General features: G+C 24.4%; 1 protein-coding gene across 3 annotated transcripts; it reads left to right on the top strand.

The window, feature by feature from the left end:
* The first annotated feature begins 11,471 nt into the window (after positions 1-11,471).
* On the top strand, positions 11,472-13,637 carry LOC140866086 (uncharacterized). Of its 3 annotated transcripts, none has more exons than XM_073270965.1 (2): positions 11,472-13,442; positions 13,517-13,637. In XM_073270965.1, the coding sequence occupies exons 1-2, from the start codon at positions 11,493-11,495 to the stop codon at positions 13,574-13,576; spliced, it is 2,010 nt and encodes a 669-aa protein (XP_073127066.1). In that variant the 5' UTR covers positions 11,472-11,492; the 3' UTR covers positions 13,577-13,637. The 3 variants fall into 3 exon arrangements, with proteins under 3 accessions (XP_073127066.1, XP_073127067.1, XP_073127068.1); XM_073270966.1 differs by having other exon boundaries at positions 13,536-13,619; XM_073270967.1 differs by lacking the exon at positions 13,517-13,637 and having other exon boundaries at positions 11,472-13,059; positions 13,236-13,336.
* Positions 13,638-15,023: the final 1,386 nt, after the last annotated feature.

Raw genomic sequence — 15,023 nt, 5'->3', positions numbered from 1 at the left:
TCAATCTTTTTGAAACAATTAAAAATCACACATAAATAACAAAAATAGATTTTTGAATTTCCACCTTTAATCGATAAACGATTAACAACGAAAATTATGGAACAATTGAATTCAAGGAAAACTTCAGATAACTTGTATCTGACAATTTTCGATGAAAGACAATTGACAAACGCCACAAAGTTGAAAACTTTGATAAATTTGATTTGAACAAAGCCAAAGTTTCAATATTTGATAGAATTTTAGACTGATAAAAATAAAAAATGAATTCTTAATTAATGAAAAATGAATGTGTATCTCTTGTATTTATAATACAACTACAAAATAATTAAAGATAACACAAAATAATACAAAAGATATCAAAAGATATCACTAGAAAGTTTTCTAGTAGATTTAAAACACTCAAAATAGGTAAAAAAATATCAAAAATAATAATCTGATCTCGCACACACACTTCACGTTGCACTGTGTGTTTTTCTCGGAAATTTGCTCGCGCTAGAGCGATAAGAACCTCTGCTCGAGCGATCAGTCTTCTATCCAAAAATTTTTTCAGGGCACCCTAGGGCGGTAAGAACTCAAGCTCGAGCGAGAAACTTTCTGTCTCGCAGGCGCGATCTGTGCGCCTGTGATGGTTATTAATAAGAAAAAGCCCTAGTGTTTTAATTGTGTATATTAGTTAAATTATTATTTTAAAAATTATTTGAAAGGAATATATATATATATATATATATATATATATATATATATATATATATATATATATACACAATTTTGCTATCCTGCCCACCCACCGTGCCCACCTAATGTGCCCACCATGATGTGGCACTCAACTATTGGATGTGATGAATTGTGCGTCCAATAGTTGAGTGCCACCTCATGGTGGGCACATTAGGTGGGCACGGTGGATGGACAGGATAGCAAAACTCTATATATATATATATATATATATATTTATATATATATATAAAAACAGAGTTTTTACTATATATAGCAGTTTCCCGCCAAAACATACTTATTATAAATGAAAATTATGGATGAAATTTTGTTAAAACTATAGATAATGTTTTCGGTTCAAATAATAATAATAATATGATGATTAGGGTTATAGATAATGTATTCGGTTCAAATAATACTAATAATATTTTTGGTTAAATTTGTAAAAAAAAATTTATACTTACTACTTTTATCAATGTTTGTTTTTAAATTTCAATTGATTTATTGTGTCCATATATAAATTAATCTTACCAAAAATATCGTAAATAATTTAAATATCGTGTATATATATGTCAAATTAATAATAAAAAATTTACGACACAACCTAAAACATTTACATATGCTTACATATAGTTTTCATAAATGATATATATATATATATATATATAGAGTTTTGATATGGTGAGCACCTATCATGCGTACTTATGTGTGCCCTGCTGATGTGGCGTTCACCTATTGGATGTAAAGGATGTCACGTTAGCGGTGCACACAAAAGTGGACATCATGGGTGCTCATAATATATATCAAATCTGTATATATATATATTTATAGATATATGATAATTTTTGTTAATTTCTTATGCCTATATATATGCAAAATTTTTCATTAATTATATTCACCTACCAAATATAAAATTAATTTCAAAACTTTCCAAATTCATATTGAGATTGAAATTAAGAACATTGAAAATATAAAATAACTTTAAATATATCTGCATCGATTATAATATTTCATTAATTTTTTTTATTTTAGGTTTATCGATTTTTTTCTTATTATTATTATTGTTTTTTAATTGATGTATTTTTTAAAAAAAATAATACATTCATAATTATTTCTCATATATTTATGTGAATATATTTATTTTGAAATAATATTAAACAAAATAATATTAATATATTTTCATGCGTGAATCGTGATCAGCATATACATGTTATCAATAATAACTACCAGCTATACAACAAATAATAACAAAATTGTAATAAATAATTTGATCCGTCTTTAAGAATTTTTATAATTCATTAAATAAATAAGTATTATCAATGAAATTTAAAATATTTATTTGAAATATTATTAATTTAATTTCAGTGAATTATGTACGTGTGTGAAAATTCTCATTAATTGTATATATATATATATATTTCGGTTCAAGATTTGATATTTGATTGGATATTTCAAATTTTAAAATTTTATTGAATGTTTCAATATTTTAGGTTTCAAATTTTTTTTTTTATATCATGATCTTTTGTTCAAAATTTATCTGATGTTTCAAAATTTTAAAATTTTTGATTCAAAATTTAAAAATTTTTAATGTACCAATTACGGTTCAAAATTTGAAATTTGATCGTATATTATCGTCATTTTTTTTATTTCAGTTAAATTTTATGTTCATATATATAAGTGAAAATTTTCATAAATGTTATATATGATAATATACCAATTTTTTGTTCAAATTTGAAATTTGATTGGATGTTTGTATGCTATCAATACTTTATAATTTCAATTAATTTTTGGTCAAATATGTAAAAAAAAAATTGTAAATTTTATATATAATAATGTACCAATTTTCGGTTTAAATATTGAAATTTCAAAGGATGCTATTAATACTTTATAATTTCTGCTAATTGTTTTTGTAACCATGTATATGTGTAAATTTCAATTAATTTCAGTTAAATTTTTTTGCCCCTATATATGTTAAAATTTGCATAAATGCTATAAATGATAATTAGGTTTTGCTTAAGATAATCGATGTTATGGCTGAACCCACCTGAAAAATATAGGATGCATTAAAATATAAACAATGATGTATCATTTTATTCAATTTATGTTATTATTTTGAGTGTTGTGTTACTTTTATATGTTTAGTTATCACTAATATTTATCATATTAAATATATAAAAAAATTTATATAACATTACGTTTTTTAATTTTTAAAAGAGTATCGTTGTGAATGTTTGGTATATTCATTGTTAGTAAATCAATTTTATATGTATATTAATTATAAACTTGATATAAATTTTTTATGATATATATTCTAAAAAATAATAATAATTTTTTATTTATTAAAATATTAATACTCCGTGCATCGCACGGGGTGAAATACTAGTCTATATATATATAATAACTGATTTTTTGCCAAAAATAGTAAAATCCCGCCAAAAAAAATTAGCTAAAAAAGGAAAATAAACAAAACTTATTTCTATTTGTGTTCTATATGCAACGAGATTTTCCATTCTTTTAATACATTATATATATTATATATATATATATACATACAAATATATAATTTATGAAGATAACTCATATAATTTACGAAAATTACATATTTTATAACGCTTTGTTTTGCTAAAAAATTTCACTTTTAAATGTAGATAAATAAATACTACAAATATAATAATAAAAAATTATAATTTTAAATTTTCTTAATTACTCTACACAAATTCAATAATTTTTGGAATACTTACATATTAAATAAATGCTTTAATATATATAGTTCGTAATAATTAATATATTTCTTTAACAATACAATAAAATTAGAATATTTAATAATTATTACATATAAAATGTACCATAAATGAAAAAATCACTTAGTTTCTTTTTAACATTTAAAAAGTCTTTAATTTCGGAGGTTGATTTTTCTTTATTAAAATACAAAGATTATATTTAAAATATGAAAGTTTGAACACAAATAGAAATTGAACATTATTAACAGAAAATTTTTTAGTTTCCAATAATTATCATATTTTTTAAGGTGAAAATTTTAAAAAAATATATTAAAACGATTTTTCATAATCATAGCATATATAGAGCTACAAATTTTTAATTTGCTATAATAGAATACAAGTTAATCTACATATGTAATATTAAAGATTTCGAACAAAGATTAAAAGAAAAAAAATTACAAAAAAAATATATATGCAATAGAAATAGATATACGAAAATTTATAGATTTATATAAATATAATATATTTTTCTATAATATAAATAGATTTATTTATGTAATTTCCATAATAAAAAAAAAGAACAAAATAAGTGATGATATTTCAACCCGTCAATAAAATGATAAAATAAAAAAAATAACAAAAATAGAATTATTTCCAATTTTGATTAGATCCCAATTATTATTTTATAAATAAACAAATATTAAACATCTAAATTGTGAAGAGTTTAACTTATTTAGATTTTCATGCAGAATTATCAATAAGTATACATAATCACAGTTCAATACATTTTTAGTTTGCAATATTTATCATATTTATAAAGGTTAAAATTTTAAAAGAAGATATTCAAAAAAATTCCATAATCATTGCATATATAAAGCTATAAATATTCAATTTGCTATGATAAAATAAAAGATAATCTATATAGATATAATATCTATATCTATATATATATATAAGCAGAGTTTTTGCCATTTTTGGCAAAATCCCGCCAAAACTGTGTTTCTAAAAAAAGAAACTTTTTCCCAAAATAAAATATAAATTATGTTTTAATAAAATTGATACTTATACATAATATATTCAAACGTGTACATATATAGAAACTTTTGCCTAAAAATTAAATTGTCTAGGCCAAAAACGATAATAAAATTAATTTTATTAAAATTAAACTTATTAATTATATTCATGAAATGTATATAAATATATATACATACATATAATAAAATTTCGTAGATTTCTATGATTTTTTAATTATTATTATAAAACAATAATAAAAATAATTTTATAAAAAATTAAAATTATTAATTTTAATCATGAAGTATATTAAATTAAATTGACGAAATTCAAAATAAAAATCCTGCTTTAGATTAAAATTTAAAATCAAATACTTAATAATTGAAATTGACGAAATTCGATTATTAAATTTGAAAAAACGTTGACACAAACATTATGTAAAAACACTTGCACAATCCCAGAAAATTTGTATTACTTCCATTATTTTAGCTTTTCAAAATAATTAAAAATCTACCTTTAAGATTAAAAATTATAATGCGTGTGATATGTTTTGTACAATCACAAGATTTCGGTATTCCTAAAACACAATCACTTATTTCCAACACAAGATTATACATTCTAAAAATTAACAAACAAAATATTTAATAATTTGACTGACAAAATTCGAATGATTAAAGAGTGATTTAAAAATAATAATGTCTGTTGTTAAATACAATCAATTAATCAATTGATTTAACATTCTCATGATATAACTTTACGTGCATAAATCCAACTTTTAACATTCTAAAAATGTAAATATATATCCGAAAAATCCGATCAATGTTATATATATATATATATATATATATATATATATATATATATATATATATATATATATAAAAAAAATATATATATATATATATGTATTTTATCATATATTTATGTGTGTGTGTATATATATATATATATATATATAATATAATATAACAAAAATATTAGATAAAGGATTTACATTTTACCAAATTTAGGTATTTTTCATATTTGTAACAATGTACGTATGTATGTATGTATGTATGTATGTATGTATGTATGTATGTATGTATGTATGTACGTGTGTGTGTCTATATATATATATATATATATATATATATATATATATATTATAGAGTTTTGCTATGCTGCACATCAACCGTGTCAATCTCTGTGCCCACCATGTGCAATAGTTGAGTGTTTTATACATGGTGGGCATAGAGGTTGACATGGTTAGTGGGCAGCATAGCAAAACTGTATATTATAACCTAAAGATGTCCATATAAAATAAAAAATTGTCTAAAAAATACCCAGGATATTTTTGCCTCGGTATATTGATACATTTCCTATAACAAAATCTAGAATTGCCAAAAAAACAAACAAAAAATCCCATAACTTTGGGATTCAATCACATTATATTTGATTTCCAAATATACATCATATCAATTAAAGATAAAAAAAATCAATCAATCTAATTCCATAATTAAATTTAAAATTCAAAAAAAAGTCCATATATCTCAAATATCTCATAAATGTTAAATATACACGTATTTGATCATATAGTATGTTTCTATATATATATATATATATTATATACGTAATATGTATGTATATATTTAAATATATGTATGTATATACAAAATATAACAGAATATTTAAAATTCAAATAAACCACCCCTTAAATATTGCATGCCATTAAATTTTTTAAAACTTAACATATATACCAAAATAATAACCAATGATTTTCAAAATAAAATCCATTTCACAAAATAAAATAAATAATAATAATAATAATAGTAATCAACATTTAAGATTAAAAAAAACAAAATACAACCGAAGTTTTAAAATTCAAAATTAGAAATTCAAATAAATCAGTGCTTAAAATTTGCATGCCATTAAATTTTTTAGAACTTAACATATATGTCAGCACAATGTCCGTCGTGGATTTGAACACAATATATATATATATATTTTGTGCATCACTATAAAATAATATTTTATTTCAAGAAAAAAAACAATGAATTTATTCTGAAATCCAAATGGCTCAATTGTTTAAATTTTATCTATGAACTCGATCCTTCAAATTGTTACTCGAAGCTGAAACTATGATCGATTCGTTGTTACGAACTATCTCCATATGAAAGCAAGAGAGATCCCACAATGGAATGTATAATATTTCATGATGTTGAGGTATACTAATTTTTTTTATTTTGATATCCATCTATCTAAAAAATGTTAGTATAATTTATATTTTTCTCAATTTTACAAGGGGCACGCATACATACAACCATAGAATATGACATCGTTGAGAAATTGAAGTCAATACTAAAAAAAGGTAATCTTTATGCTGTCAAAAATATGATTGTTGCACAAAATATATTGAATACAAGACCACGTCAAACAAATATAAATGTAATTTTTTCAATTAAACAAATGTGTGAAATTTTCGATGATAGTTTTCCATCAAAGATGTTTGAACAAGAACTTTAGAGAATTGACGAATGCAGATGTCATTGACAAAACTAAATTTTTTGGTAAGTCTTTTTCATGTTTTATTTATGTATACATCAAATATTTTGTGTAATTGACATGATTTTTGTTAATGGATCTTAACATTGTTCGTATTTTTATCATATTTTTTCTAGATATCATTTGCGTAATGATTTCAAAAGACTGTCTTTAAAACAGAGAAATCAATGGACGTCACATGAAACTTATTGATTTTGTCATTGAATATTTAGAGTATAGTCCCTTTTTCTAATCTTTCTCATTCTATTTGTATAGGTAAATTTTTTTATATATAGATTTACTAAAATACTTTTATTATTTGTTAGGTAATTTTTTGTAAAAAAAAATTTATAAAATAAAACTATTATTAGGCAGGTCAACCCGATGCCTATCTCAATAAGAATATTAATCTTAGCCTAAAAATAATATTTTTACTTTAGTCAAAACAAATATATTTATCTCACAAAATTGATTCATAAGATTGTCTTATAAAAGTTTTTATTACATTATATCAATAACTATAACTAACTTATGCAAATACTTATAATTATTAATTATAATAATTAATTACATAAAATAAAATTCCGTGCATCGCACGGGTGAAACACTAGTATATATAATAACTGAGCTTTTGCCAAATATAATAATATCCCGCCAAAACTAATTAGCTAAAAAAGGAAAACAGACACAACTTATTTCTATTTGTGTTTTAAATAGAACGAAATTTTCCATTCTTTTCATACATTATATATTATATATATAAATATATAATTTATAAAAATAACTCATATAATTCACGAAAATTACATATTTTTTAGCGTTTTGATTTGCTAAAAAATTTCATTTTAAAATGTAGATAAATAAATACTACAAATATAATAATAAATAAATTATAATTTTAAAATTTGCTTAATTACTCTACACAAATTCAATAATTTTAAGAATTCTTACATATTAAATAAATGCTTTAATATATAAAATTTTTAATAATTAATATATTTCTTTACTAATACAAATAAATTAGAAGATTTAATAATTATTACATATAAAATGTACCGTAAAGGAAAGAATCACTTAATATCCTTTTAATATTTAAAATGTATTTAATTTCGGAGGTTGATTTTTCTTTAATAAAATACAAATATTATATTTAATAATATGAAAGATGGACCATGAATGAAAATTGAATATTATTAACAGAAATTTTTTATTTTGCATTAATTATCATATTTATAAAGGTTCAAATTTTAAAAGAATATATTAAAACTATTTTCCATAATCATTGCATATATAAAGCTGCAAATATTCAGTTTGTCATAATAGAATACAAGATAATCTATATATAATATTAAAGATTTCAAACAAAGATAAAAAAAATTATTTTTAAAAAAAAAAGACGTATAGAGAGCTCCAAAGATTCATTTTGATTATTATTAACCATATTTATAACAAACTATTTTATTCTAGATATACGAAAATTTATAGATTTATAAACATGTATAAACCGAATAAATATTTACATATATTTATCTACAATAGCAATAGATTTATTTATGTAATCTCCATAATAAAAAAAAGAACAAAATAACTAATGATATTTCAACCGGTAATTAAAACAATAAAATAACAAAAAATAACAAAAATATAATACATTTTTAATTTTGATTAGATCCCAATTATTATTGTATAAATAAGCATATATTTAAATGCTAAATTTTGAAGAGTTTAAATTCTTCAAATTTTACGTAAAATTATCAATCAGTATACATAATTGCCGTTCAATACATTTTTAGTTTACAATATTTACCATATTTATGAAGGTTCAAATTTTAAAAGAGTATATTAAAACGATTTTCCATGATCATTGCATATATAAAACTGTAAATATTAAATTTGTTATAATAGAATACAGGATAATCTATATATATATTTATATAATATTAAAGATTTTCAACAAAGATAAATAAAACATTATTTACAAAAAATAGACATATACAAAACTTCAAATATTCAGTTTGAATTATTATTAACCATATTTATAACAAACTATTTTATTCTATATATACGAAAATTTATAAATTTATAAACATGTATAAACCATATAAATATTTACATATATTTATCTACAATAGAAATATATTTATTTATGTAATCTCCATAATAAAAAAAGGAACAAAATAACTAATAATATTTCAACCAGTAATTAAAACAATAAAATCAAAAATAATAACAAAAATAGATACATTTCCAATTTTGATTAGATCCTAATTATTATTGTATAAATAAACATATATTTAACAAAAATAAATAATATTAAAGATTTCGAACAATGATAAATAAAATATTATTGACTGAAAACAGACATATACAAAGCTTCAAATATTCAGTTTGAATTATTATTAACCATATTTATAACAAACTATTTTATTCTAGATATACCAAAATTTATAGATTTATAAACATGTATAAACACTATATAAATATTTACATATATTTATCTACAATAGAAATAAATTTATTTATGTAATATCCATAATAAAAAACAGAACAAAATAACTAATAATATTTCAACCAGCAACTAAAAATATAAAATCAAAAATAATAACAAAAATAGATACATTTTCAATTTTAATTAGATCCCAATTATTATTGTATAAATAAACATATATTTAACACCTAAATAGGGAAGCGTTTAACTTCTTCAAATTATCACGTAGAATCTCGAATCAGTATACATAATTACCGTTCAATACATACAAAACGACACCATTGTTTCGAGTTATTCGTGATATTAATCTTTCAGACTGACATTGAGCGCTGAAGTTAAGATTAATACGCTGTTACAATCTACCTCCATACCAAAGCAAAAAAAAACCAAAAATGGAATGTATATTCCAAGATATTGAGGTACACGAACTTTATGAGATTTATATTTATTTTCTATTAAAATTCCAATTGTTATGCTTTTACTAATTTTTTGATATTTATTTTTATCTTAAACCTCACTTAGCTTTTTTTTTTCCCTCTCACCTTCAGGGAATTACATGCAACTATAAAAAATAATGGCATTGACAAATTGAGGCCAATACTCAAAGAAGATCGTCTTTATGCTATCAAAAATATGATAGTTGCGCAAAATAAAATGAAAATCAAAACCACATCTAACATTTATAAAATTAATCTAATCGATAAGACCAATGTTTGCGAAATAGAAGATCACAAATTTTCATAAAAAATGTTTGAATTCAAGAACTTCAAAGATTTGACGACAGCAGAAGTCATCGATGAATCTGAAATTTTTAGTACGTTTATTCTTGAAGTGTATTTTAATGATCTTAAAATTTCTTATTATATTTTAATGTGTTAATTTATCTTTTTTTTTTTTAGATGTGATTGGGACAATGATTTCAAAAGACAACCCTAAAACTAAACAAATCAATGGCCGTCCTATATAGCTAATTGATTTTGCCATTAAATATTTAGAGTAAAAAAATTGTTAATTTAATATTTTATTTTTGTGGTTATTATAAAGTTTAATTACGATATCTTCCATGCCTATCAATACATTTTTAGGCACAACAAATTGTCATGCACTTTGTGGGAAAATTTCGTGGACGAAATGATGACATTTTTTTAATACAATTGGTGATGAACCAGTGGTTGTCGTTCTTCAGATGTGTCGTGCAAGAACAAATCGCCATGTAGGACTTTTTTTGAGAAATTTTGTGTTTAGTCATGGTCAGTTGTATGTCGTCGTATCTAGAGTTACCAATCCTAGTGGTCTCAAAATCTTGATATGTATATGTGATGGAAAGACCAATAAGAAAAATTCAACAACAAACGTTGTATTTAAGGAAGTTTTTCAAAATTTATAAGATAATTTGTTTGTTTTCTAATTATATGATATATAATGCATATTTCGATTGTTTGTTCAAATATTTATTCTTAATATTATTTTTCATCATTAACTGTATCAAATAATATCACGTGTATCACATAATATTTTTGTTTAAAGAGTTTTTGTCCTTTTTAAATTTTTTAACATTATTCTAATTACTCAGTGTAAAATTAATTTTGTTTATATTTTAATTTTATGTCAAAATTTTAATTTAATCTAATTTAATTATATTATACACAAGATATAGCCCGTGCATCGCACGGGTGAAATACTAGTTATATTTAAGAACCGAGAACTATTTTCTTAGAAGAAATTTTTCAGGTTCGATTCCCGCTGACTGCGGGTTAGTTTTCGAATTTATTTAGGTTGATTTGGTTACTTTCTTTGCTCGAGATAAACACGTCTCGAGTCCATGCTTAAGTCCCTTCGATTGTGTACGAGCAATTTCATTTTTTAGTCATACAATTTAATGTAATTTGAAATCCGTTATCCGTTGTACTTGTACTAAAAATAAATAATTTTTTTTTAACGGGTCTGTATATCTGAATCTTTCCAATTCTGATGGTCCGATATTACTTTACTTTTTTTAAAGAAAATAATAATAAATTTTTTCTAACATTTATAGTGAGCCTATGCTTGGAAACTACAGATTCAGGCCGTACAATGGCAAAATCTTGGGTAATGCGTGCTCTGTGTTTCGTTGTTTAAGCGTCGAAGCAAACCCATTATTCCGCTGGAACTCAGAAATCACGAGTTGTTTCAAGAAACATGATGTTATTAGCGCGCGCAAGCTGTTTGATAGAATGCCCCGTAAGAATGTCGTGACGTGGAACTGCATGATTTCGGGTTACATTAAAAACGGGATGATTAATGAAGCTCGTGTAGCCTTTGATTCGATGCCAACTAAGAATGTAGTTTCTTGGACTTCGATGTTGAATGGGTATGCTAAAAACGGAAGATTGGAAGAGGCCAGAAGGTTGTTTGACGCAGTCGAGAAAAAGAATGACATATGCTGGAATTGTATGATATCTGGGTATGTGAGCAACGGCAAAATGGATGAGGCTCTAATGCTCTTTGGCGCAATGCAACCGAAGAATGATGTTTCTTGTTCTATAATAATAGAAGGGTACTTTAGATATGAGTTTGTGAGTGAAGCTGAGCGCTTGTTTGAAGAATCTTCAAGAAAAAGTGTGTTGCTTTGCAATGCTATGCTGGCTGGGTATACTGAAACAGGGAACATTGACAAGTCGTATAAATTGTTTATAAAAATGGCTGAACGTGATGTTGCTTCTTGGACTTGTATGATAAAAGGATTCATGAGAGTGGGGGAGGTGGAAAGAGCTAGGAGATTGTTCGAGGAAATGCCTGTAAAAGACGTCGTGGCTTGGACTGTAACGATTCAGGGTTATTTGGACCACAAAAGAATTGACTTGGCTCAAGAATTATTTGACAAAATGCCGTATCGGGATATTGTAGCATGGAACTTGATGCTTACTGGTTATGTTCGAAATGCTAAAGTTGAAGATGCCCTTGATTTTTTCTTGAGAATGCCTGAACGGAATGTAATTTCTTGGAATCTGATCCTACGTGGATATCTTCAGCAAGATAATATGACTGGTGCTTGCAATTTTTTCCATGGGATGCCTCAGAAAGATGAGACTTCATGGAACACTCTTATATCTTGTTATCAAAGTGAAGAGGCATTGATTTTATATGTTCAGATGTTGCACACAGGATTCAAACCCGATCAGGGTACTTTATCCAGTGTCATATCTGTTTGTGGCTTTCTTGCGATACAAGGATGGGGAAAAGCAATGCATGTGTTCGTTTTTAAGACGGGATATGAAAATGATTGCATTGTAATGAGTTCATTAATATCAATGTATTCTCGATGTGGCTTCATAGGTGATGCCACTCTTGTCTTCCAAACAATGAAAAAACGAGATACAGTAGCATGGAATGCCATAATCATGGCAATAGCACATCATTATTCTGCAATGAATGCCCTTGATGTTTTACCCTGTATGATTCGTGCTGGATGTCATCCTGATCATACGACATACTTAATCCTCTTGACTGCGTGTGCCCATTCTGGACTTGTCAACGAAGGTTGGAACTATTTAAAATCAATGGAGGGATGGAATCTATCTCCCAAGCCCGAACACTATGCATCCATGGTTGATCTCCTTGGAAGATCAGGTTTGCTCGCCGAAGCATTTGATTTTGTAGATAAATTACCTGTTGATCTTCCTGCGTATGCTTGGGAGACATTGCTTTCTGCCTGTAGAGTCCATGACAATTATGAATTTAGTGATTTGATTTCTAACAAAATTTTAAGCTATCCACCTCACGATGTCGGAATATGTGTCCTTCAGTCGAATGTATATTCTGCACGAGGATTATGGAAGGATGCAGCACGAGTTAGAGCCAAACTAAAGCTCAATAAATTGAAAAAAGAGCTGGGATGTAGCTGGATCGATATAAATGGCAGCGTGTCTTGCTTCTCATATAATGACAAGTCTCATATTCAAACCAAGGAAATATACAAAGAATTGGAGGGTCTTACAGAACTTATCGATGAGGTTGGGGCGTTGACTTGTTGAGTCTTTATTTCATCACATTGGTCGTTTTGCAAATCAAAACATATTTGTTTCAGTTTATTGGCAACCAAACAGGACAGTGGAACAACTATCAGTTCATAACCCGAAGTTGTTAACCAAAACTGGAAATATAGCAGGATGGATATCCCGTATGCTTTCGTGCAACATCAGATTAGAAATCTGATTATTTTTAGCTTGCTGGCTTGCTTGAATATGGAGAAGCTAAATCCACTGCAGATCTGCTGGAACACGACATAAGATCATGAGTTTGAAGGATCTCATCCAATGGATTGAAGAACTTGTTGAATCGCGGAAAAAAAATCTGCCAGATGTCCAAATCCAGAATGTGAGATTCTAGTCTGGGAGCACCTTCAGTTCATCGTTGGCAGAATGAAAGCTTATTTAGAGACTTTAAATACTCTGGTAATATATTCTTGTTTGTATAATTATAAATATCCAAATGAAACGTATCTTACCCAAACTTGAACGTAAATAGTATTTTCTTATTTGAAATAATTTTTCCAGCTCCAAAACACAAGGAAGAAGGTAACGATATTCAACAAGTAAAAATATATATTTTACTCTTTATATATTTTGATTGTGTATATATATTTTAATATATAATATGGGAAAGGATCCTCTACTGTGGCAAGGCCACGGTAGAGGGTGCTGTGGAGCACATTTTTCTTTTCTTTTTTTTTTGTTTGTTTGTTTGTTTTTATATATTTTAACTTCATTTTTAAATTCAATTTTTTTATACCACTACAGCACAATATTCAATATTCTTTTTGTTTTGCTTTTGTTACTATATTTAATTCTTTATTTTTTAAAACATTTTTGGGTTTTTTTTTTCTAAAATTTTTGTGGCTTTAGTCTCTATTTTTGGCCTTTTTTATGAAGTACATTTTAATTTTCTTAATAAAAAAACATCATTTTTTTAATCTTGTCATTTTCTTGTATTACTTTTTTGTATTATAATTTATATATATATTTTTAGGAGACTTATAATTTACATTTCAATACTAGTGCACTTTTATTGAAATTAAAGATTTCAAGAAAATTAGGGGTGCTCATTATTTAAGAAATTTGGTTTAGTTCTATAAAATTTCAGTTAATTCAATTTGATTTTTCGTTTCCATAAAAAAATTTGTTTTAACCTAATTAACTAAATTATAAATAATTATATTTTGATTTTGATTTTGATTTTTAGATGTTTATACATTTAATATTTTACTTAATTTTTCTTATTTTTAATTTGTCAAGTATAATGTGTTTTATTATAATAAAGATCTCATATTAAATTATGTATTTTATAAATTTTAATTTTTATTATTTAAAAATACAAATTGGATAATTTGGTTTTTTTAGAATTTACATATAATTTATGATATTTTTAAATGTTTATATATTTACTATTATACTTAATTTTTTTTATTTTTTCTAAGCATAATGTGTTTAAAAAAATTAAAACGTATAATTTAAAAAAAGGCCAGACGAGAAAAAAAAAAAAACACAAAAGATTTTAACAAAAAAAAAAACCAAAAACATACATAAAATAAATAA

Source organism: Henckelia pumila, chromosome 4, assembly GCF_033568475.1.
Source record: "Henckelia pumila isolate YLH828 chromosome 4, ASM3356847v2, whole genome shotgun sequence".
Lineage (NCBI taxonomy): Eukaryota > Viridiplantae > Streptophyta > Magnoliopsida > Lamiales > Gesneriaceae > Henckelia > Henckelia pumila.
The sequence above is the reverse complement of the archived record's forward strand: the minus strand, read 5'-3'. Positions and strand labels throughout refer to the sequence as shown.